The following is a 25,940-nucleotide window of genomic DNA, read 5'->3' as shown; positions in this document are numbered from 1 at the left end:
AAGTAATACTGTCAACGTAATAATAAACACATTTTAATGAAAAGATAATACCGCCTAACAATACACTGCATATAATGTCACTATAATAATGAAAGATGTTCAGTTCTGTGTTGAACCAATGACATCCATACGTAATTGCCATATAGTGCACAAGTTATGCTGCAATAAAGTGAATAATACTGCTATATACAGTCAATCAGCCATGTACCGATGATATAATCACTGAGACACCTCATCCACACGCACACATGTACAAATAATGCCGCCATTTGACATCCATGTAATAATGAATATAATGAATCCTATAAATAAAAATATAATACTGACCTACAATAAAATGCCATATAAAGCCAATGTCAAAATTACAGGCTATCTATGCAAATAATACCGTCCATAATACACAGCATTATACTGCTATACACTGCACAAATAATAGTGCCATATAGCATCAGTGTAATAATCAGCCTCTTATATCGCAAAGGTAAGACCAGGACTGTAAAGAGCCACTTATGTTTCCGAGGTAAGACCAGGACAATATCAGTGGCTCATTATTACACTGTTTCATTATGGCGCTATTATTTGTACAGTGTATAGCAGTATGATGTGCTTTATATAATGTCAATGTAATAATAAATGGCCTTTATTTTAGCAGCGTGTTTAAATTCTATTATTTGTCTTTTATTATTGTTTTCTCCGCATTAAGAGTGCCATATAGTGCACAAATAATAGTGCCGTAATGTGCATAGTACTGCTATATACGTCAATGAGGTGTGTGCTAGTCTGGATTTGATGGGGTGATACATTTTTGATGATTCCTAGTCCCCACAGCCATGATCAGCGACATTCTGTAACATTACAGGGAGAACATGCGGAATCTGGAAGAGAAGGCAGAGAATTAGTTTGCAGAACTTTTCCTTCCTCAGTGGGGCGGCAGACGGATCACAGAAAACAATGCAGCCTTTCAGCTCCAGGCCACGGGATTCCTGCCCACCTGAATAAGAAGTTTTTTATTAGAAATAGCTACCCATGTATTGTGGGGAGGGGGAGGCTGGTAATGAGGTCATCCCAGTGGGGCAAAGGTGGCACAGTTGGCACCAAGGTTACGAAGGTGCCCTGTAGGGCGGTATTCTCTACCCAAAGGTGTTCTACATCTGCTTTATGGTGTAATTATTCCATAATTGCATCATCATCCATGGAAAGTGAGAAAATAATTTTCTATGTAGGCGAATAAAAAGTCTAAAGTCCATATAGATCATATACAAAAACCGATAACAATAAAGCGTAAAGTCCAAAAATGGAACATATCAATTCAATAGCCCTGCCCTCCTTCATCATTACCATATGTGTCCTGCACTACCACTCTGTAACCCTACGTCCTGTGCGGCACTATTATTATTGAGATGTATAGCAGTATTATATGTGCACTATATGACACTATTAAGTTAAAAGTTCATTGGGTGTTTCCTGCTTGTGGAGCTGCGGGTTCAGAGCTCAGTGGGCATTTCCTACCTGTGGAGATTTTCTAATGGCAGATCTGAAAGTTTGGAGTTCAGTGGACATTTTCTACTTTTGCAGATGCAAGTTCAGAGCTCAGTTGGCGTTTCACTGGTTTGGAGCTACAGATTCAGAGCTCAGTGAGTGTTTCCTACTTGTGGAGCTGCAAGTTAAGAGTTTATTGGGTTTTTGCTACTCTTGGAGCTGCGAGTTTCTAATGGAGGATCTGAAAGTTTAGAGTTCAGTGGACGTTTTCTACTTTTGCAGCTGCAAGTTTAAGCTCAGTTGGCATTTCCTTGTTGTGGAGCTGCAAATTCAGAGCTCATTTAGTGTTTTCTACTTGTTGACCTGCAAGTTAAGAGCTCATTGGGTGTTTCCTACTTGTGGAGCTGGAAGTTCAGAACTCATTGGGGCATTTCCTACCTGTGAAAATTTTCTAACGGCGGATCTGAAAGTTTAAGAGTTCAGTGGACATTTTCTACTTCTGCAGCTGCAAGTTCAGAGCTCAGTTGGCGTTTCCGTGTTTTGGAGCTGCAGATTCAGAGCTCAGTGAGTGTTTCCTTCTTGTGAAGCTGCAAGTTAAGAGTTCATTGGGTGTTTCCTACTTGTAGAGCTGGAAGTTCAGAACGGATTGGGTGTTTCCTTCCTACATTTGGAGCTGAAAGTTCAGCGATCAGTGGACGCTTCATTCTTGTAGAGCCATAAGATCAGTGAGCTCAGTGGGCATTTCCTATTTCTGGAGCTGCAAGTTCAGAGGTTAGTGAGTGTTTCCTACTTGTGGAGCTGGAAGTTCTGAACTCATTGGGTGTTTCCTTCCTGCATTTGGAGCCGCAAGTTCAGAACTCAGTGGGGATTTCCTACCTCTGGAAATTTTCTAATGGTGGATCTGAAAGTTTAGAGCTCAGTGGCTGTTTTCTACTTCTGCAGCTGCAAGTTCAGAGCTCAGTTGGCGTTTCCTTGCAGTGGAGCTGAAAATTCAGAGTTCAGTGAGTGTTTCCTACTTGTGGAGCTGCAGGTTAAGAGTTCATTGGGTGTTTCCTACTTGTGGAGCTGGAAGTTCAGAACTCATTGGGTGTTTTCTTCCTACATTTGGCATTATATCTTGTTGTTACTTTGGCACTATATGGCACTGTTATATATTGACTATAGCCACTACATAGTATCCATGTGGAATTAACATATATCGCTGTTACTTTGCCACTGTATGGCACCATTATATGTTCACCGCTAACACTACTATGTGGGGCCTGTATCACTGTTATTTGAGCACAGTATGTCATTATTACGTTGGCACTGTCTGGCACTATGTGTTCACTGTAAGCTCTACTGTGTTTTGTCTGTATTGTGCTAATGTCTATCACTTTTACTTGGTCACTATGTATCATTTTTACTTTGGCACTCCATGGCACTATTATGTATTCACTATAGTCATCATTATCTTGGGTATTTTATGCTGTTACTTTGGCACTAGTATTTGTCCACGGTAAGCACTACCATGTAGTTTCTGTGTGATGTTAATATATATCATTGTATCTCATTTTTACTTTGGCACTGTATGGCACTGCTATGCGTTCACTACTATGTAAGGTATATATCAAATTAATATATACCTCTGTTCCTTTGGCATTATACACTGTGTATGTTTTTCTGATGGCACTATTATGTGTTCACTGTAAACACTACTATATGGGGTTGTGTATAGTGTTACCATATATCACTGTCCCTTTTGCACTATATGGCACTATTATGTGTTCACTGTAAACTACTATATAGGATATGTACAGTGTTACCATATATTACTGTCACATTTGCACTATATGGCACTATTATGTGTTCACTGTAAATACTACTGTATGGGTTTGTGTATAGTGTTGTCACTGTCCCTGTTTTACTATATGGCACTATTTAGTTTTCACTGTAAACACTACTATATAGGATATGTATAGTGTTACCATATATTACTGTCACATTTGCACTATATGGCACTATTATGTGTTCCAATAAACACTACTATATAGGGTATGCATATTGTTGCCGTATATCACTGTCCCTTTTGCACTATATGGCGTTGTTATCTGTTCACTGTAAGCAGTACTACACAGGGTCTGTGAGGTGGCATTATTTAGTGCCATTTTGACTTTTAAAATTTTTTTTTTTTTTAATGCCAGGATTGGTATATGTAAGCACTGCCCAAATCTGATATTCTGCACTATATGGCGGTATTATTTAACATTCTTAAGATATTTTCACGAAATATAATGGACGATACATGGGATAACGCAGAGAAATAGCTGAAACGGGGAAGAATTAACTACATTTTCCAGTTTCATTTACCTAAACCCTAATTTTTTTTCGATCTTCTGGATGGAAACAGTGAACGATTCTATTCACCGACAGGAAGCACAGATCTTAAAAATGGTGAAAAATTGGAACACAAAGTATTTTTAGACAGTTGTGTAACTAGGGGGAGGATTTGGAGGGTATAACTGTAGGAGTAGGCGATGGTGTCACCCAGGTGTAAAACTCGACAATGGGGCGGAGCCTGACAACTTCACCTGAGGAAAGAATATCGGTTGTCAGCGAAGAAAGTGCTGCTACTCCAGCTTAACCGATACATGAGGATTGTGTATTTTCGATGTAGTTACGTAACACCACTCCACCGCCAACTGACTAAATATGAGCAGATTGGAGTCTGAGGTGTTAAAGATGGCTGCGATCCATAGAAATGATCAGACTTGTACATTCCTCACTCTTATTTTCACATATGGTCCCACATTTTTTCTCTGACCTCCCATCGCCTTGGAAGCAAGTGAAATTTATTGTTCTCACTGATCACAAAATTCGGCTAAGATAATGGTTTTCTGATGGCTGAAGAATTCATGATCCACAAGAAATCGTGACTTCTCCGGCTATAAAGACTAATGCCACACAACACATGCGAATTTACCAGCAACTGGACTATCAAATCAATAAGCAACTAGTCACATCAGGTGGTACTAACTCCCAAAAGACTTATTTTTAAAGTCCCGGTTGTTAAAAAATATTGTAATACCCATATCGACCACCAGATGTCAGCACAAATAGACCAGGACTCTCTCGCCTTACAGCAGCTGCAAAGTGGATTGTTCCAGATCTATAATACTGGATTGCATAAAACAAAACAAGTGCTTTTCATCCGGATGTGTAAAATCGCTTTTTGTCATACCTTTGCAATAATTTTGAAACATCAATGTATTAAAAAAAGGGAATTATGGCAATTTTCTTTACAGGTGGCTGCAGAATATGTGAAGAACACAACACTTCTGCTCATGGGGGTCATCTGCTTGGCAGCTTCGGTGGAAAAATGGAATCTTCATAGGAGAATTGCTCTAAGAATGGTCATGGTGTCTGGAGCCAAACCGGGAATGTGAGTATGTGCAAAAAACTACTATAATTATGCTCCCTATGTACTAGAATATAACTACTATAATACTGCCCCTATGTACAAGAATATAACTACTATAATTATGCTCCCTATGTACTAGAATATAACTACTATAATACTGCCCCTATGTACAAGAATATAACTACTATAATACTGCACCTATGTACAAGAATATAACTACTATAATACTGCCCCTATGTACAAGAATATAACTACTATAATACTGCTCCCTATATACAGGAATATAACTACTATAATACTGCCCCTATGTACAAGAATATAACTACTATAATACTGCCCCTATGTACAAGAATATAACTACTATAATACTGCCCCCTATGTACAAGAATATAACTACTATAATACTGCCCCCTATGTACAAGAATATAACTACTATAATTATGCCCCCTATGTACTAGAATATAACTACTATAATACTGCCCCTATGTACAAGAATATAACTACTATAATTATGCTCCCTATGTACTAGAATATAACTACTATAATACTGTCCCTATGTACAAGAGTATATCTACTATAACACTGCTCCCTATGTACAAGATTATAACTACTATAATACTGCCCCTATGTACAAGAATATAACTACTATAATACTGCCCCATATACAAGAATATAACTACTATAATACTGTCCCTCATGTACAAAAATATAACTACTATAATACTGCTCCTATGTACAAGAATATAACTACTATAATACTGCCCCTATGTACAAGAATATAACTACAATAATACTGCTCCTATGTACAAGAATATAACTACTATAATACTGCCCCTATGTACAAGAATATAACTACTATAATACTGCTCCTATGTACAAGAATATAACTTCTATAATACTGCCCCATATACAAGAATATAACTACTATAATACTGCCCCTATGTACAAGAATATAACTACTATAATACTGCTCCTATGTACAAGAATATAACTACTATAATACTGCCCCTATGTACAAGAATATAACTACAATAATACTGCTCCTATGTACAAGAATATAACTACTATAATACTGCCCCTATGTACAAGAATATAACTACTATAATACTGCTCCTATGTACAAGAATATAACTTCTATAATACTGCCCCATATACAAGAATATAACTACTATAATACTGCCCCTATGTACAAGAATATAACTACTATAATACTGCTCCTATGTACAAGAATATAACTACTATAATACTGCCCCTATGTACAAGAATATAACTACTATAATACTGTTCCTATGTACAAAAATATAACTACTATAATACTGCTCCTATGTACAAGAATATAACTACTATAATACTGCTCCTATGTACAAGAATATAACTACTATAATACTGCCCCTATGTACAAGAATATAACTACTATAATACTGCCCCATATACAAGAATATAACTACTATAATACTGTCCCTTATGTACAAAAATATAACTACTATAATACTGCTCCTATGTACAAGAATATAACTACTATAATACTGCCCCTATGTACAAGAATATAACTACAATAATACTGCTCCTATGTACAAGAATATAACTACTATAATACTGCCCCTATGTACAAGAATATAACTACTATAATACTGCTCCTATGTACAAGAATATAACTACTATAATACTGCCCCTATGTACAAGAATATAACTACTATAATACTGCCCCTATGTACAAGAATATAACTACTATAATACTGCTCCTATGTACAAGAATATAACTACTATAATACTGCCCCTATGTACAAGAATATAACTACTATAATACTGCCCCTATGTACAAGAATATAACTACTATAATACTGCCCCTATGTACAAGAATATAACTACTATAATACTGCCCCATATACAAGAATATAACTACTATAATACTGTCCCCTATGTACAAGAATATAACTACTATAATACTGCTCCTATGTACAAGAATATAACTGCTATAATACTGCTCCCTATGTACAAGAATATAACTACTATAATACTGTTCCTATGTACATGAATATAACAACTATAATACTGCTCCTATGTACAAGAATATAACTACTATAATACTGCCCCTATGTACAAGAATATAACTACTATAATACTGCCCCAATGTATAAGACTATAACTACTATAATACTGTCCCTATGTACAGGAATATGACTACTATAATACTGCCCATATGTACAAGACTATAACTACTATAATACTGCTCCCTATGTACAAGACTATAAATACTATAATGCTGCTCTTTTGTACAAGAATATAACTACTATAATACTGCTCCTATGTACAAGAATATAACTACTATAATACTACCCCTATGTACAAGAATATAACTACTATAATACTCCCCCTATGTACAAGAATATAACTACTATAATACTGTCTCTATGTACAAGAATATAAATACTATAATACTGCTCCTATGTACAGTACAAGAATATAACTACTATAATACTGCTCCTATATACAAGAATATAACTACTATAATACTGCTCATATGTACAAGAATATAACTACTATAATACTGTCTCTATGTACAGGAATTTAACTACTATAATGCTGCTCTTTTGTACAAGAAAATAACTAATATACGGTAATACTGCCCCTATGTACAAGAATATAACTACTATAATACTGTACCCTATTTTTTGCAAAAAACGTATCAACCAAATACCCTGTTTTTTACATCTTTTACTAGCACTTGCGGATTACTGCAACATTTTTTCAAACTGAGTGTTTTTGGTTTTACTATTCTCTTTTGTGTCTTCAGGTTTCTTGGTGGTGTGTGAACATGATCATACAGACTTGTTCACTGTGCAAGTAGCCCATGTGTTCCTGTTTCCATAATTGTTCTCTTGTGTCTACAAGACTGGGGAGTTCCACCACTCCTCTTGGGCTATCTGCACAAAAGCTGTTCTACCCTGTATGCACACATGGATTTTTCCTCTCTGAACCCTGTTCACACAGGTTATATACAGATGATCAGGTTTTTAAATACATCAGATAGGGATTGCATACATTAGTTAGGACTGCTCTGATAAGGGTATACCGTGAAGATTGGTAGAGCAGCTTAGTATACATTTTTTGCAAAAAACGTATCAACCAAATACCCTGTTTTTTACATCTTTTACTAGCACTTGCGGATTACTGCAACATTTTTTCAAACTGAGTGTTTTTGGTTTTACTATTCTCTTTTGTGTCTTCAATACTGTACCCTATGTACAAGAATATAAATACTATAATACTGCTCCTATGTACAGTACAAGAATATAACTACTATAATACTGCTCCTATATACAAGAATATAACTACTATAATACTGCCCCATGTACAAGAATATAACTACTATAATACTGCTCCTATATACAAGAATATAACTACTATAATACTGCCCCATGTACAAGAATATAACTACTATAATACTGTCTCTATGTACAAGAATATAACTACTATAATACTGCTCCTATGTACAAGAATATAACTACTATAATACTGCTCCTATGTACAAGAATATAACTACTATAATACTGCTCCTATGTACAAGAATATAACTACTATAATACTGCTCCTATGTACAGTTATATAACTACTATAATACTGCTCCTATGTACAAGAATATAACTAATATAATACTGCCCCCTATGTACAAGAATATAACTAATATAATACTGCCCCTATGTACAGGAATATGAAACAATGTTGTAGTTTTGGTGAATTTTGGATGGATAAGAAATGTATTTGTGACTTTTGTTTTTTTTCCAGGCTGTTAATGTGCTTTATGTGCTGCACTGCTCTGCTGTCCATGTGGCTTTCTAATACGTCATCCACTGCTATGGTGATGCCCATTGTTGATGCAGTTCTGCAGCAGCTGACAAGTGCTGATGAGGAGCATGAAGGAACTGTAGTCAGTGGCTCTACTGCATCAGATAATACACAACAGAAAGGTCACTGTCACCTACATATATATAAATCTTTAACGTTTTAGTATCTTACACCTCAGAAATTCCTTTAACCCCTCCACTATAGTAGAGCACCCTATACATTAAGTTGTTAACTTCTAACCGATCCTTGATATTGCCAAGTTGCCCCTCTATAACAACACTCATAAAAGCCCCCAGAGGTCTCCAAGATCTCCACTGATGATAGAACATTAATGTAACATCTGTAAGTTTCTCTTCATATATATATATAGACCTTATAAAAAATGATCCAAATAATTTTTGGATTTTGCAGGTGGGAAGGAGAAGCAGAACCAACCTTCAATTGAACTCATATTCATCAATGAGGAGTAAGTAAAACTCAACAGATGAATCACAATAAATGTAGAAAATATATGAGCACTTTCATACAACAAAATTATTTTTTGTTTTGTTACTATGTATCTTTAACAGTTCATTTTTGTAGGGCTGCACGTTCCAACCTTAGTGGGCATTTCCTACTGACCGGGCTGCAAGTTTAGTGTTCAGTGGGCATTTTCTACTTGTGGAACTGCAAGTTCAGAGCTCAGTTGGTGTTTCCTCGTTTTGGAGAAGAAAGTTCGGCGCTCAGTGAGCGTTTCCTACTTGTTGGGTTGCAAGTTAAAAGTTCATTAAGTGTTTCCTACTTGTGGAGCTGCAAGTTCAGAGTTCAGTGGGCATTTTTTAACAGTGAAGATACACGTTCCAAACTGAATGGGAATTTCCTAATGGTGGATCTAAAAGTTTAGTACCCGGTTGGTGTTCTCTACTTCTGCAGCTGCAAGTTCAGAGCTCAGTTGGCGTTTTATTGTGGTGGAGTTGAAAATTCAGGGCTCAGTGAGTGTTTCCTACTTGCGGAGATACAAGTTAAGAGTTCATTGGGCGTTTCCTACTTGCGGAGATACAAGTTAACAGTTCATTGGGCGTTTCCTACTTGCTGAGATACAAGTTAAGAGTTCATTGGGCGTTTCCTACTTGCTGAGATACAAGTTAAGAGTTCATTGGGCGTTTCCTACTTGCTGAGATACAAGTTAAGAGTTCATTGGGCGTTTCCTACTTGCTGAGATACAAGTTAAGAGTTCATTGGGCGTTTCCAACTTGCTGAGATACAATTTAAGAGTTCATTGGGCGTTTCCTACTTGCTGAGATACAAGTTAAGAGTTCATTGGGCGTTTCCTACTTGCTGAGATACAAGTTAAGAGTTCATTGGGCGTTTCCAACTTGCTGAGATACAATTTAAGAGTTCATTGGGCGTTTCCTACTTGCTGAGATACAAGTTAAGAGTTCATTGGGCGTTTCCTACTTGCGGAGATACAAGTTAACAGTTCATTGGGCGTTTCCTACTTGTGGTGCTGGAAGTTCAGAGCTCAGTGACGTTTACTATTTGTGGAGCTGCAAATTTTGAACTCAGTGGGCATTTCATACTTGTGGAGCCACAAGTTCAGAACTCATTGGGTCTTCGCTACATATGGAGCAGAAAGTTGAGAGATCAGTGGACACTTCCTACTTGTAGAGCCACAAGTTCAGAGCTCAGTTGCCATTTCTTACTCTTGAAGGTATAGGTGGATGCTTCCTACTTGTAGAACCGCAAGTTTCAAACTTGGCGGGCATTTCCAGCTTGTGGAATTAGTAAAATAACTTGAGCAAATAGTGTCTTATCTCACAAATTATAGAGGATTTACCTGTAAAATTACCTGCACACCTGATGTAGAATATTCAAAAGCATATATTGCCGGCTGCCGCAGATCCACCGGTCGGCGTGCGACTGTAGTTAAATCGCTTAAAAGGAGGATTTGTGGATTTTGATCCACGCTACCGGCACATCCAAAAACAGACCAATTGTATAGTTGAACAGTGGTTTATTCTACGCGTTTCGGACTATACATGACTCCTTCTTCAGGACATACCACAAGGCAAAAATCTTAATTAAATCCATATAATTACTTATATTTCAGGTGAATTGATTAACTACTTCACATATACTTTTTTTTATCCTAGGGCAACAGCCAAGGATCTCAGCAAACTTATACAAAGCAAGGTAAACTTACTGCTATACAATATCAGCATGAAGAGGGTGGATGCAGAGGATGTCACAGCTCTGACAGATCTTCATATATTTCTTTCCTTTCTACCATCAGAATCTGAATGGCGTTCATATGATTGCCAACCCAATGAGAATAGTGAAGACCCCAACTAATGGGCAGTCACTTCCTCAGGTAGAGCAGTGCAGTCTCCTAATGGCGGCACACAGAGACCCCCACAGCGTACCGCACAAGAAATGGAATCCAAGTATAATTTTCATTTTCCTTCATAGACCCAAATTCTAGTTCTTCCATCCACTGAGTCCAAGGACCCAAAGACACAAGGAAAATATAGATCTAAACATGACCATATGATCTGCAAGTGCCTGTCACTAAGCATCTCCTATGCAGCGACCATCGGTGGGCTCACAACCATTATTGGGACCTCCACCAGCCTCATTTTTCTAGAGCACTTTAAGAAGTAAGAACTGGAGCTGTTTCCCCTATTATATCAATGTGCAAGTATAGAACTATTATAATATTGCCAAATGCGTAGAAGGATATAACTACTATAATACCGCCCCTATGTACAAGAATATAACTACTATAATATTGTCACCTATGTACATGAATATAGCTACTATAATACTGCTCCTATGTACAAGAATATAACTACTATAATACTGCTCCTATGTACAAGAATATAACTACTATAATACTGCTCCTATGTACAAGAATATAACTACTATAATACTGCTCCTATGTACAAGAATATAACTACTATAATACTGCTCCTATGTACAAGAATATAACTACTATAATACTGCTCCTATGTACAAGAATATAACTACTATAATACTGCTCCTATGTACAAGAATATAACTACTATAATACTGTCCCTATGTACAAGAATATAACTACTATAATATTGTCCCCTATGTACATGAATATAGCTACTATAATACTGCTCCTATGTACAAGAATATAACTACTATAATACTGCTCCCTATGTACAAGAATATAACTACTATAATACTGCTCCTATATACAAGAATATAACTACTATAATACTGCCCCTATGTACAAGAATATAACAACTATAATACTCTCCCCTATGTACAAGTATATAACTACTATAATATTGTCCCCTATGTACAAGAATATAACTACTATAATACTGTCCCTATGTACAAGAATATAACTACTGTAATACTGCCCCTCTGTACAAGAATATAACTACTATAATACTGCCCCTATGTACAAGAATATAACTACTATAATACTGCTCCTATGTACAAGAATATAACTACTATAATACTGCCCCTATGTACAAGAATATAACTACTATAATACTCTCCCCTATGTACAAGTATATAACTACTATAATATTGTCCCCTATGTACAAGAATATAACTACTATAATACTGTCCCTATGTACAAGAATATAACTACTGTAATACTGCCCCTCTGTACAAGAACATAACTACTATAATACTGCTCCTATGTACAAGAATATAACTACTATAATACTGCTCCTATGTACAAGAATATAACTACTATAATACTGCCACTATGTACAAGAATATAACTACTATAATACTGCCCCTATGTACAAGAATATAACTACTATAATACTGCTCCTATGTACAAGAATATATCTACTATAATACTGCCCCTATATACAAGAATACAACTACTATAATACTGCTCCTATGTACAAGAATGTAACTACTATAATACTGCCCCTATGTACAAGAATATAACTACTATAATAATGCCCCTATGTACAAGAATATAACTACCATAATACTGCCTCTATGTACAAGAATATATCTACTATAATACTGCCCCTATGTACAAGAATATAACTACTATAATACTGCTCCTATGTACAAGAATGTAACTACTATAATACTGCCCCTATGTACAAGAATATAACTACTATAATAATGCCTCTATGTACAAGAATATATCTACTATAATACTGCCCCTATATACAAGAATATATCTACTATAATATTGTCCCCTATGTACATGAATATAGCTACTATAATACTGCTCCTATGTACAAGAATATAACTACTATAATACTGCTCCCTATGTACAAGAATATAACTACTATAATACTGCCCCTATGTACAAGAATATAACTACTATAATACTGCCCCTATGTACAAGAATATAACAACTATAATACTCTCCCCTATGTACAAGTATATAACTACTATAATATTGTCCCCTATGTACAAGAATATAACTACTATAATACTGTCCCTATGTACAAGAATATAACTACTATAATACTGCTCCTATGTACAAGAATATAAGTACTATAATACTGCCCCTATGTACAAGAATATAACTACTATAATACTGTCCCTATATACAAGAATATAACTACTATAATACTGCTCCTATGTACAAGAATATAACTACTATAATACTGCCCCCTCTATACAAGAATATAAATATTATAATACTGCTCCTGTGTACAAGAATAAAACTATAAAACTACTATAATACTGCCCCTATATACAAGAATATATCTACTATAATACTGCCCCTATGTACAAGAATATAACTACTATAATACTGTCCCCTATGTACAAGAATATAACTACTATAATACTGCCCCTATGTACAAGAATATAACTACTATAATACTGCCCCCTCAATACAAGAATATAAATATTATAATACTGCTCCTGTGTACAAGAATAAAACTATAAAACTACTATAATACTGCCCCTATGTACAAGAATATAACTACTATAATACTGCCACTATGTACAAGAATATAACTACTATAATACTGCCCCTATGTACAAGAATATAACTACTATAATACTGCCCCTATGTACAAAAATATAACTATTAGAATACTGCTCCTGTGTACAAGAATAAAACTATAAAACTACTATAATACTGCCCCTATGTACAAAAATATAACAACTATAATACTGCCTCTATGTACAAGAATATAACTATTATAATACTGCTCCTGTGTACAAGAATAAAACTATAAAACTACTATAATACTGCCCCTATGTACAAGAATATAACTGCTATAATACTGCCCCTATGTGCAAGAATATAACTGCTATAATACTGCCCCTATGTACAAGAATATAACTACTATAATGCTGCCCCCAGGCACAAGAACATGGAACTGAATGTATATATATATTTTTTTACATTGTAGTCGGTACCCGGACGCTGAGGTTGTGAACTTTGGTACCTGGTTTGTGTTTAGTTTGCCCATTACAGTCATCGTCCTATTTCTGACCTGGGTCTGGTTGCATTGGTTATTTCTTGGCTGCAAGTAAGTGACACTCAGGACAATATTTGACCCATTTTTACTTCCATTGCCATTTATGATTTGGACTTTATTAAATCTTTAGTTTTAGGGAAACCTGTTCCCTCAGTAAGAATAAGAAGACCAAACAGGAGGAGTTGTCAGAGCGACGCATCCAGGAGGAATACGAGCAGTTGGGGAAAATGAGGTACAAGATTCGCTAAACACGTCATCAAAAGTCACTGATTCTAATTGTGCAGTTTTGACTGACACTAAACATATAATACTATTTGTCTCGTGAATTAGAGATCTTCATTACCAAACACAATCAGAGAAGGGGGAGCATGACTACCAGAGCTATAAGGTTACTAAGTGTAGATGCAGTCAGTGCTGTAAGATTACTTAGTGTAGTTGCAGTCAGTGCTATAAGATTACTTAGTGTAGTTGCAGTCAGTGCTATAAGATTACTTAGTGTAGTTGCAGTCAGTGCTGTAAGGTTACTATGTATAGTTGCAGTCAGTGCTGTAAGGTTACTATGTATAGTTGCAGTCAGTGCTGTAAGATTACTTAGTGTAGTTGCAGTCAGTGCTGTAAGATTACTTAGTGTAGTTGCAGTCAGTGCTGTAAGATTACTTAGTGTAGTTGCAGTCAGTGCTGTAAGATTACTTAGTGTAGTTGCAGTCAGTGCTTTAAGATTACTTAGTGTAGTTGCAGTCAGTGCTGTAAGGTTACTTAGTGTAGTTGCAGTCAGTGCTGTAAGATTACTTAGTGTAGTTGCAGTCAGTGCTGTAAGATTACTTAGTGTAGTTGCAGTCAGTGCTGTAAGATTACTTAGTGTAGTTGCAGTCAGTGCTGTAAGGTTACTTAGTGTAGTTGCAGTCAGTGCTGTAAGATTACTTAGTGTAGTTGCAGTCAGTGCTTTAAGATTACTTAGTGTAGTTGCAGTCAGTGCTGTAAGATTACTTAGTGTAGTTGCAGTCAGTGCTGTAAGGTTACTTAGTGTAGTTGCAGTCAGTGCTGTAAGGTTACTTAGTGTAGTTGCAGTCAGTGCTATAAGATTACTTAGTGTAGTTGCAGTCAGTGCTGTAAGATTACTTAGTGTAGTTGCAGTCAGTGCTGTAAGATTACTTAGTGTAGTTGCAGTCAGTGCTGTAAGATTACTTAGTGTAGTTGCAGTCAGTGCTGTAAGATTACTTAGCGAGTTGCAGTCAGTGCTGTAAGATTACTTAGCGTAGTTGCAGTCAGTGCTATAAGATTACTTAGTGTAGTTGCAGTCAGTGCTATAAGATTACTTAGTGTAGTTGCAGTCAGTGCTCTAAGATTACTTAGTGTAGTTGTAGTCAGTGCTGTAAGATTACTTAGTGTAGTTGCAGTCAGTGCTGTAAGGTTATTATGTGTAGTTGTGGTCAGTGTTGTAAGATTACTACGTGTAGTTGCAGTGTTATAAGGTTACTTTGTTTAGTTGCAGCCAGAACTGTAAGGGTAGTCACTGTCAGTGCTGCAAAATTACAAAGTGTAGTTGTAGCCAGTGCTGTAATGTCACTATGTGTAGTTGCAGCCAGTACTGTAAGGTTACTATGTGTAGCTGTTGTTAGTGTTATAAGATTACAAAGTAAACCCTACATAGAAAAAATTGCATGAACGGGATCAAAATCTAACAAAATAATTTTTATTGAACAAACCACATATAAAATTAACAAAATGTGCAGCATATTTACCTCAGACCTGCGGCGCCCTGGAAGAAGGCACGCACGCCGAAACGCGCGTAGGGGTGGTGGCGCCGCAGGTCTGAGGTAAATATGCTGCACATTTTGTTTTAATCTCCCTAATATCTGTTTTGGTGGTGCTGCTGGATGCTCTTTACCAGCTTAGTGGATTTAGTTCTATTATATAGGAACTCACTATGCACACGTGCTGTTATTTATTAGGGATATTTGTACTACTATATGCATGTTTGTAGCCTCATTGTAGTTGTCACTCATCAGAGTATCCCATAGATTGGTTGTAATTAATTTTATATGTGGTTTGTTCAATAAAAATTATTTTGTTAGATTTTCATCTCGTTCGTGCAATTTTTTCTATGTAGGGTTTATTTGATATTGTTGCATGGGATTTTTGTTGTACATGTATCCCCTGTATAGGCACAGGTGTTGACTGTGACATACTGTGTATTGTATATCAACTTCGGTTTAAAGATTACAAAGTGTAGTTGTGGTCAGTGCTGTAAGGTTACTAAATGTAGTTGCGGTCAATTATGAAAAGTTAATGTGTAGTTGTCAGTGCTATAAGATTACTTAGTGAAATTGTAATCAGTGCTGCAAGGTTACTATTTATATTTGCAGCCAGTGTTATAAGGTTACTATGTGTCATTGCAGTCACCGCTGTAAGGTTACTAAGTGTAGTTGCAGTGAGTCTTGTAAGGTTACTATGTGTAGTTGCTGTCAGTATTATAAGATTACTAAGTGTTGCAGTCAGAGCTGTAAGGTGATTATGTGTAATTGCACTCAGAGCTGTAAGGTTACTAAGTATACAGTAGTTGCAGCCAGTGCTGTAAGGATAATAAGTGAAGGTGCAGTCAGTGCTGTAGGTTTACTGTGCCCAGCTGCAGTCAGAGCTGTAATATTATTAGGTATAGTCGCAGCCAGTGCTATAAGATTACTAAGTATAGTTTCAGTCAGTGCTATGAGGTTATTATGTGTATTTGCAGTCAGTACTGTAATATTACTAAGTGTAGTTGCAGCCCGTGCTGTATGGTTAATAAGCCAAGGTGCAGTCAGTGCTGTAAGGTTACTATGTCCGGTTACAGTCAGTGCTGTAAGGTTACTATGTCCGGTTGCAGTCAGTGCTGTAAGGTTACTATGTCCGGTTGCAGTCAGTGCTGTAAGGTTACTATGTCCGGTTGCAGTCAGTGCTGTAAGGTTACTATGTCCGGTTGCAGTCAGTGCTGTAAGGTTACTATGTCCGGTTGCAGTCAGTGCTGTAAGGTTACTATGTCCGGTTGCAGTCAGTGCTGTAAGGTTACCATGTTCGGTTGCAGTCAGTGCTGTAAGGTTACTATGTCCAGATGCAGTTAGTGTATATGTATTATATTTGACTGTAATCAGTGCTATTTAGGTCTAATATTTTAGTGACCACAGAAGCAAAAGATTCAGTCATGAATTTATCACGTATTTCAGCATTTGTATTTCCTTTTGTAGTTACCCAGAAAAGGTCACGGTCTTCTTCTTTGTACTGATGACCCTGCTGTGGTTTACACGGGAACCTGGGTTTGTTCCTGGTTGGGAATCGCTATTTGAAAAGTAAGTTATTAAATCTTGAGAATTCAGTCTATTGTTTCCTTTTATCTGCTATTCCGGCCTGACTGTATTCTTCTTCGATAATCTTCCTGACTGTAGAGGTAAGGTGTATGCTGTAAGGAGCTCATACCATTCAGCTCCCTTAGGCTGCTGCCTCGCTTGCCTATCCCACCATCTGCTTTTGTTTCAGGAATGGTTTTAGGACGGACGCTACGGTCTCGGTGTTCCTCGGATTCCTTTTGTTCCTGATTCCATCTAAGAAACCTCAATTTTTCTGCACTGGAAAAAGGGAGTCAGGTGAGAATTCTCAGAGGAAGGATAAAGTCCGGCACTGATCATGAGGGCAATGTGTGAGTTTCTGTGTGATGCCTTCTGTGCTCCTGGGACTCTGATACTTCTTTGGGTGAATGGTTACACTCTCCTGATGTGATTTTTGTCCCTAGGACGGGGTGAGAACAAAGAAGACGGGCCGCACCTGGGAGGACCCATGCTGACCTGGCACGAATTCCAGAAGCACATGCCCTGGGAGATCGTGGTGCTGGTTGGAGGCGGCTACGCCCTGGCTGCTGGGTGTAAAGTAAGATTTCTCAGAATAAGGAGGGACAGCAGCTGGTAATGACGGCATGACCAGGAAGAGTTGTCATAGGGTCAGAAGCACCCTTCTGTCATTGGTGCTATTGAAATCCTATTCCAAGTCATGTGAATGGTGCCTATAACCGGTGGGCTATGATTAACAGCTGGCAGGGCCAGGTTTATAGAAAATGAGTAATTAAATAAGGCACACAACCACCCCACTCATCATTTCTACTTGCTCTCAGAATTTAATATCCCTGGTGGTCAAGAGGTAGTGAATTGATTTATTGTAAAGTCACTGGTACTTTGTAGTAGTAAAATGGTTTATTTTAAAATCCCTGGTGGTCTAGAGGTGGTGGATTTTTTTTTTAAATCCCTGGTGGCCTAGGGGGTAGTGAAATAGCACTTTATAAACCCCTGGAACCCAAGGTTAGTCAAATGGTTCTTTGTAAAAAATCCCTGGTGGTCTACGGGGTAGTAAAATGGTTCACTGTAAAAATTCCTGGTGGTTTAAGAGTAGTGACATGGTTTTTCGTAAAATCCATGGTGGTCTAAGGGTAGATAAATGGTTCTTTGTAAAATTCCTGGTAGTAAAATGGTTCATCGTAAAATCCCTAGTGATCTTGGGGTAGTGAACTAGTTCTTTGTAAAGTTCCTGGTGGTCTAGGGGAATTTAAATGCTTTATTGTAAAAGACCTGATGTTCTAGGGCTGATGAAATGACTCCCTGTAAAATCACTGGTGGTCTACAAGTAGTAAAATGGTTTATTGTATAATCCCTGGTGGTCTAGGGGGTAGTGAAATGGTTTATTGTAAAAATCACTGCTAGTCTAGAGTGAATTGGATTATTGTGAAATTCCAAGTGGACAATGAGTAGTGACTTGATTCACCGTAAAACCCATGGTGGCCTTGAGGTAGTGAAATGGTTCGTAGTAAAATCCCTGGTGGTCTAGGGGGAAGTGAAAAAAGTTTATTGTAAACTTCTATGTCTCTAAGGGTTGTGAAATGATTTATTGTGAAATGCCATGTGGACTATGAATAGTAAAATGGCTAATTGTAAAATCCCTGGCGCCTAGTAGTGAAATGGTTAATCGCAAGATCCCTGGTAGTCTAGAGGTAGTGAAAAGATATATTGTAAATTCTCTGATGCTTAGGGGCAGGAAAATCAGTCTTTGCAAAATACCTGGTGGTCCAAGGCATGTGGATTGTTGTAAAACACCTGGTGGTCTAGGGGTAGTAAAATAGGTCATGGTAATATTCCTGGTGGTCTAGAGGTAGTGAAGGGGGTGTACTGCACAATTCCAGATGATATAGGGGTCCAAAAATTATTCATTGTAAAATCCCAGGAGGTAGCAAAATGGGTCATTTTAAATTCCCTGGTGGGCAAGTGTTTTTTTTTTTTTGTTGTTTCTCTGTCAGACCTCCGGCCTCTCCACTTGGATCGGCCATCAGATGGAGTGTCTGAGCAGCCTCCCGTCCTGGGCCGTCAGCCTCCTCGCTTGTGTCCTGGTGTCTGCGGTGACGGAGTTCGTCAGTAACCCGGCCACCATCACTATATTCCTGCCCATCCTGTGCAGCCTGGTAAGCAGTGACCCAATGGGGATCACGGGCAGAAAGCAGAGGATCCGCTCCCTACAGACGACTCCTGACTTTCTCTCCCCCAATCTTGCAGTCTGAAGCTCTTCACATTAACCCTTTATACACGCTGATTCCGGTCGCCATGTGCATCTCCTTCGCGGTGATGTTACCTGTCGGGAACCCGCCGAACGCCATCGTATATAACTACGGGCACTGCCAGATCAAAGATATGGTAAGAGATGGAAAAACGTCTGCACCCGGCTAACAGATCAATATCTCGGCTTGTTGTCACAGAATGGAAATATCCATCATAACCAGCTGCTGGACTCCTAAAAGGGGCAGAGATCCACCTAAAAAATTTAGATAAATAGTTGTTGGTAAATACCTGGTGGTCTAGAGGTAGTGAAATGGTTCATTGTAAAATCCCTGGTGGTCTAGAGGTAGTGAAATGGCTCACTGTAAATCACGGTTGGTTTAGAGGTAGTGAAATGGCTCACTGTAAAATCACGGTTGGTTTAGAGGTAGTGAAATGGTTAATTGTACAATCCCTGGTGGTCTAGAGGTAGTGAAATGGCTCACTGTAAAATCCCTGGTGGTTTAGAGGTAGTGAAATGGTTAATTGTACAATCCCTGGTGGTCTAGGGGTAGTCAAATGGTACATTGTAAAGTCCCTGGTGGTCTAGAGGTAGTGAAATGGCTCACTGTAAAATCCTTGGTGGTTTAGAGGTAGTGAAATGGTTAATTGTACAATCCCTGGTGGTCTAGGGGTAGTCAAATGGTACATTGTAAAGTCCCTGGTGGTCTAGAGGTAGTGAAATGGTTCATTGTAAAATCCCTGGTGGTCTAGGGGTAGCGAAATAGTTAATTGTATAATCCCTGGTGGTCTAGAGGTAGCGAAATGGTTCATTGTATAATCCCTGGTGGTCTAGAGGTAGTGAAATGGTTAATTGTACAATCCCTGGTGGTCTAGGGGTAGTGAAATAGTTAATTGTATAATCCCTGGTGGTCTAGAGGTAGTGAAATGGTTCATCCACCAAAAAAAAAAAAACACCAGCAGAGGTTGAAGGGAGATGCACAGTGCCACAGACTGAGCAGGAGAATATTGACTGCAGCTCCGGCTGTGACTAGAGCACAACATGTCATCAGTACTAATCATTTCCTTCTCCCCCCCCCCTAGGTGAAGGCCGGTCTGGGAGTGAACGTGATCGGTCTGGGCATCATCATGGTCGCCATTAACACGTGGGGCATCAGCCTCTTTCAGCTGAACACGTTTCCGGACTGGGCCGTGATCCAGAACAGCACTCAGCACCTGTGATCCGAGGGTTTGGGGGGGACTCTGAACTTTCGGAGGGGGGCAGGAACATGGCGGCAGGAGACCGAATTTTGCACCAAAGGACATAACCAGCGCTCAGTATTACTTCTCCGTGATGGATGTATTTAAAGGGGAAGCACCACTCTTTGGACAACCCCGCCTCGTAAGCCCCTGCGCGAGACCCTCTATACTTGGCATAGCATTATAGAGCCCCCCCCACACCTATGGAAACCCCTGATCAGAAACCAAAGCCTTCTCCACCTGTAAATACTCTCCATAACCCCCAGGATGAATATTTATTGCAGTGATTGGATGGCACAGACCCGGTCAATCATTGAGGGCAGCTTCCGCTTTGGCACCTTGTGAACCCAGCCATGCGTGCGTTGGTTAAAAGGGCGCTCTCACCTGGAACGCATGCGCATCTCTGTCCATTCATTTCTATGGGAGCTCTGACAAGTGCTAAGCAAGCAGGAACTTCTATGGAAGTTCCAAAAATTTGCAACGCTCATTCGCCCCATTGCTGCTTGCTTAAGAATTTTCTTTGTGGTCTTAAATTTGAACGCTGTACCTTGTATAGAAAATGATGGAGATGAGCATGCGCGCCCTCATCTCTATGCCTGCTCGCCTAGTAATTTTTGGACAACCTATAGAATTTAATGAAGAGATGAGCATGCGCGCCCTCCTCTCTATTTCTTCTTGCTTAGTAATTTTTAGACCGCCTATAGAATTTAATGAAGAGATGAGCATGCGCGCCCTCATCTTTATTCCTTCTTGCTTAGTAATTTTTAGACCGCCTATAGAATTTAAGGAAGAGATGAGCATGCGTGCCCTCCTCTCTATTCCTTCTTGCTTAGTAATTTTTAGACCGCCTATAGAATTGAATGAAGAGATAAGCATGCGCGCCTTCCTCTCTATTCCTTCTTGCCTACTAATTTTTAGACCGCCTATAGAATTTAATGAAGAGATGAGCATGCACACTCTCCTCTCTATTCCTTCTTTTGTAGTAATTTAAGACCGCCTATAGAATTGAATGAAGAGATAAGCATGCGCGCCCTCATCTCTATTCCTTCTTGCCTAGTAATTTTTGGACAACCTATAGAATTTAAGGAAGAGATGAGCATACACACCCTCCTCTCTATTCCTTCTTGCCTAGTAATTTTTAGACCGCCAATAGAATTTAAGGAAGAGAAGACCATACGCGCACTCCTCAGTATTTCTTTTTGCCTAGTAATTTTTAGACCGCCTATAGAATGAGATGAGCATACGCACCATCCTCTCTATTCCTTCTTGCCTAGTAATTTTTAGACCGCCTATAGTTTAAGAGAAGAGCATACGCGCCTTCCTCACCATTTTTTCTTGCCTAGTAATTTTTAGACCGCCTATAGAGTTTAGGCTTCTTTCACACTAGCGTCGGAATCTCCCCGTCGCAATACGTCGGGGAGAGATTCCGACGCTAGCGTTTGCTGCATTGCACAATGGAGGCAGCGGATGCATTTTTCCGGCGCATCCGCTGCCCCATTGTAAGGTGCGGGGAGGTGGGGGCGGAGTTCCAGCCGCGCATGCGTGGTCGGAAAAAGCGGTCCGTCGGGAGAAAAAAACGTTACATGTAGGGTTTTTTTCTCCCGACGGTCCGCCAAAGCACGACGCATTAGTCGCAAGACGGATGCGAAGTGTGCAAATCCGTCGTCAATAGAAGTGTATGGGGAAAAAACGCATCCTGCAAGCACTTTTGCAAGATGCGTTTTTTCTGCAAAACGACGCATTGTGACGGATTTAAAAAAACGCTAGTGTGAAAGTACCCTAAGAGATGAGCATGCGCGCCCTTCTCTCTAGTCCTACTCGCTTAGCAATTTTCTGAGATGCTATAAATGAAGAGATGTGCGCATGTGCAGCCACATGTCTGTTCCTGTTCGCTCTATCATTGTTAGAGCGACAATAAAAAGTAACGAGCTGTGCGTGCGTGACCCCTCATCTATCCCACTTGCTTAGCAATTATTCGCCTTCTCATAGAAATTACTCCCTGCCAGATTGCTTGACAATTTTTGGAGCCCTGATAGAAATGAATAGAGAGCGCAGCGCATGCGCGGCCACCTCTTCATTGTTGCTCACTTAGCAATTTTTAAATTTCCTATAGAAAGTAAAGGAAAGATGCGCATGCGCAGCAATTTTTGGAGCTTCAATAAAGAGAGCAATGCACGTGCGGCCACCTCTCTATTCCTGACCACGTCTGATGGCGACCTCTGGCAAACATATGGAAATAACTTATTTTTTGGCCCAGCTTTAACCTCCAATGACATTTCTGCTGGTTCCTAGTCTCTCTTTGGGGTCCTACACCTACTTTGTGAGTGTGTGAATGGGAGCTAATAGGAAACCAGCAGAAGTTTGAATGCAGCTCTGGGTGGGACTAGGAAGCCAGCAGAAGTTTGAATGCAGCTCTGGGTGGGACTAGGAAACCAGCAGAAGTTTGAATGCAGCTCTGGGTGGGACTAGGAAACCAGCAGAAGTTTGAATGCAGCTCTGGGTGGGACTGGGAAACCAGCAGAAGTTTGATTGCAGCTCTTGGTGGGACTAGGAAACCAGCAGAAGTTTGAATGCAGCTCTGGGTGGGACTAGGAAACCAGCTGAAGTTTGAAAGCAGCCCTGGGTGGGACTAGGAAACCAGCAGACGTTTGAATGCAGCTCTGGGTGGGACTAGGAAACCAGCAGAAGTTTGAATGCAGCTCTGGGTGGGACTGAGAAAAAAGCAGAAGTTTGAATGCAGCTCTGGGTGGGACTGAGAAAAAAGCAGAAGTTTGAATGCAGCTCTTTGTGGGACTAGGAAACCAGCAGAAGTTTGAATGCAGCTCTGGGTGGGACTAGGAAACCTGCAGAAGTTTGAATGCAGCTCTGAGTGGGACTAGGAAACCAGAAGAAGTTTGAATGCAGCTCTGGGTGGGACTAGGAAACCAGAAGAAGTTTGAATGCAGCTCTGGCTGGGACTAGGAATCCAGCAGAAGTTTGAATGAAGCTCTGGGTGTGATCAAGAAACCAGCAGAATTTTGAATGCAGCTCTGGGTGTGACTAGAGTATAAAAGATTATGCAAGTCCAGATAATCACTGCAACATTATTAATAGTTCTCAGTATTAAAAAGAATATATATATATTGTGTAAAATTTTGTAAAACTTCACATCACACGTTTGACTGTAATTAAATGTAAATTACGAGCCATCGGACTAGTTTTGTAAACTGACAAACTAAGAGCAGGTAAAGATTAGACGACCATATGGGACGTCCATTAGCTCAGCCCCGTTCACTTATATAGAGATGTAATACCAATAACAAACACATGGACAAGGGTGGCGCTGTTTTTGGAGAAATCAATGAATGCCGCTGGGCAATAGTGAGGAGCAGAAAAATGACCCCACAGCAATATTTAAAGTGTGATGCCATGACTCGAAAAACTGACCATGGGGGGCACGACTATCTTATGACTAGTCATAAGGTCAAAGGTTACGTCTAAGGACATCTCAGGTAAAGTTTGGGACAATTCCAAAAAGTTTTGAAAACTTTTTTTTTTTTTTTTAAGAATAGTGAATGTCAGACATATCGTCCCTGGGGGCCCCCGAGAGCCACATTACCAGCAGCCAAAATATTTCCATAGTAGAATAAACATTTTTATTAAATCCTTCAAAACCTAGAAGCGACAGTGACCGGATTAACCCCGTGGTGCAGTCTAGAGATTCTCCAGCCGTCCGGGAGAATGGAAACCATCAGGAGGAAGGAATCTTCCCACAGGTGACAGGTCCAGATGTCCGGAGCCTGGGGTCCAAGCTCAGTCCTCGTGGCTGGTGGTCCCCTCCAGCACACGTCTCCACTGCAGCGCATAGAGATATATATGTATACACCGCGGCTACTACACAGAGGAGGGCGGGCGTCACGGCGACCGGTTGTCACTCGCTCGGAGGTTTCTTTTTGGCTTCCAAATCCTTTTTGAAGTTTTCAACTTTTTTTCCGATATCGGGCACCTAGAGGAGGAGGAGGAGGATATAAGATGGGCTCATGCGAAAAGTGGATTAAAGGGGGGAGGGTATATGACGGACCGGACAAAAAAGAAAAAGGGCCAAGCGGAGTCTGGGTTATTTGGAGCAATGTGAACACGGTCTTAATCAGTTCCCCAAAAAAATTACTTTCCTCTTTTTGCAGTGTGCAGATGAGATTTGTTACCGTCTCATACACGTTGCTGTTGCGCATGTCAGGTCTTCCTCTTTGATGTGGGCTCTGGCACATGTGAGCTGATTTGAACAGCTGACATGTGCCTCTAACAGCCGCGGGTGGAGATGTGATCCACCCGTGGCTGTTAACATGTTAAATGCCACTGAATCTCTGACAGTGCCATATAACTCACGCTTACTGGAAGCGCGTCACCAATCACACCCATCGGTGACCCCATCACATGATCACGGGTCACCGATGGGTTGGCATGACAACCAGAGGTCTGGAGCAGACCCCTTTGGTTTTCACTGCAAGATTCCTTTGAGTGCTGCCCAGTGTTCGGCGCTCATAACAAGTGAGCATTTCTGCTACATACAGGCGATCTGATTGTCGCCTGTATGTAGAAGAGCCGATCAGAAAACTGCAGCTTCTAGTCTGCCATGGAGAATATTGAAGCATGTAAAAAGTAAAAAATAAATAAATAAATAAAAGTTGAAATCACCATATCCCCCCCCCCCCATTTCGCCCCATTAAAAAAAAAAGCAATTAAAAACAGAAAGAAAAAAAAAAAAAAAAGAATACACATATTTGGTATCACCGCATTCAGAATCGTCCGATCTATCAATATAACCCGATCGCTAAACGGCGTAACAAGTAAAAAATTCAAAACGCTAGGAATGTTTTTTTTTTTGGTTGCCGCTACTTGGTAATAAAATGCAATAATTAACAATCAAAATATCGTATCTACACTAAAATTGTATCATTAAAAACGTCAGCTCGGCACGCAAAAAATAAGCCCTCACCCGACCCGAGA

General features: G+C 39.2%; 1 protein-coding gene across 1 annotated transcript in view; it reads left to right on the top strand.

Annotated features, from left to right (window-relative positions):
* Positions 1-24,140, top strand: part of SLC13A4 (solute carrier family 13 member 4) — a 33,970-nt gene extending 9,830 nt beyond the window's left edge. Inside the window, exons 3-16 of the mRNA XM_069763187.1 lie at positions 4,764-4,900; positions 8,666-8,847; positions 9,137-9,191; positions 10,858-10,897; positions 10,998-11,075; positions 11,174-11,361; positions 14,083-14,202; positions 14,282-14,383; positions 17,373-17,474; positions 17,662-17,768; positions 17,915-18,048; positions 19,463-19,624; positions 19,716-19,853; positions 20,799-24,140. Coding sequence (XP_069619288.1) covers positions 4,764-4,900; positions 8,666-8,847; positions 9,137-9,191; positions 10,858-10,897; positions 10,998-11,075; positions 11,174-11,361; positions 14,083-14,202; positions 14,282-14,383; positions 17,373-17,474; positions 17,662-17,768; positions 17,915-18,048; positions 19,463-19,624; positions 19,716-19,853; positions 20,799-20,936 — 1,683 coding nt within the window. The 3' untranslated portion in view covers positions 20,937-24,140. The remainder of the gene's footprint in view (positions 1-4,763; positions 4,901-8,665; positions 8,848-9,136; positions 9,192-10,857; positions 10,898-10,997; positions 11,076-11,173; positions 11,362-14,082; positions 14,203-14,281; positions 14,384-17,372; positions 17,475-17,661; positions 17,769-17,914; positions 18,049-19,462; positions 19,625-19,715; positions 19,854-20,798) is intronic.
* Positions 24,141-25,940: the final 1,800 nt, after the last annotated feature.

Source organism: Ranitomeya imitator, chromosome 4, assembly GCF_032444005.1.
Source record: "Ranitomeya imitator isolate aRanImi1 chromosome 4, aRanImi1.pri, whole genome shotgun sequence".
NCBI lineage: Eukaryota > Metazoa > Chordata > Amphibia > Anura > Dendrobatidae > Ranitomeya > Ranitomeya imitator.
Note: the sequence above shows the minus strand (reverse complement) of the source record. Positions and strands in the feature narration are given on the sequence as shown.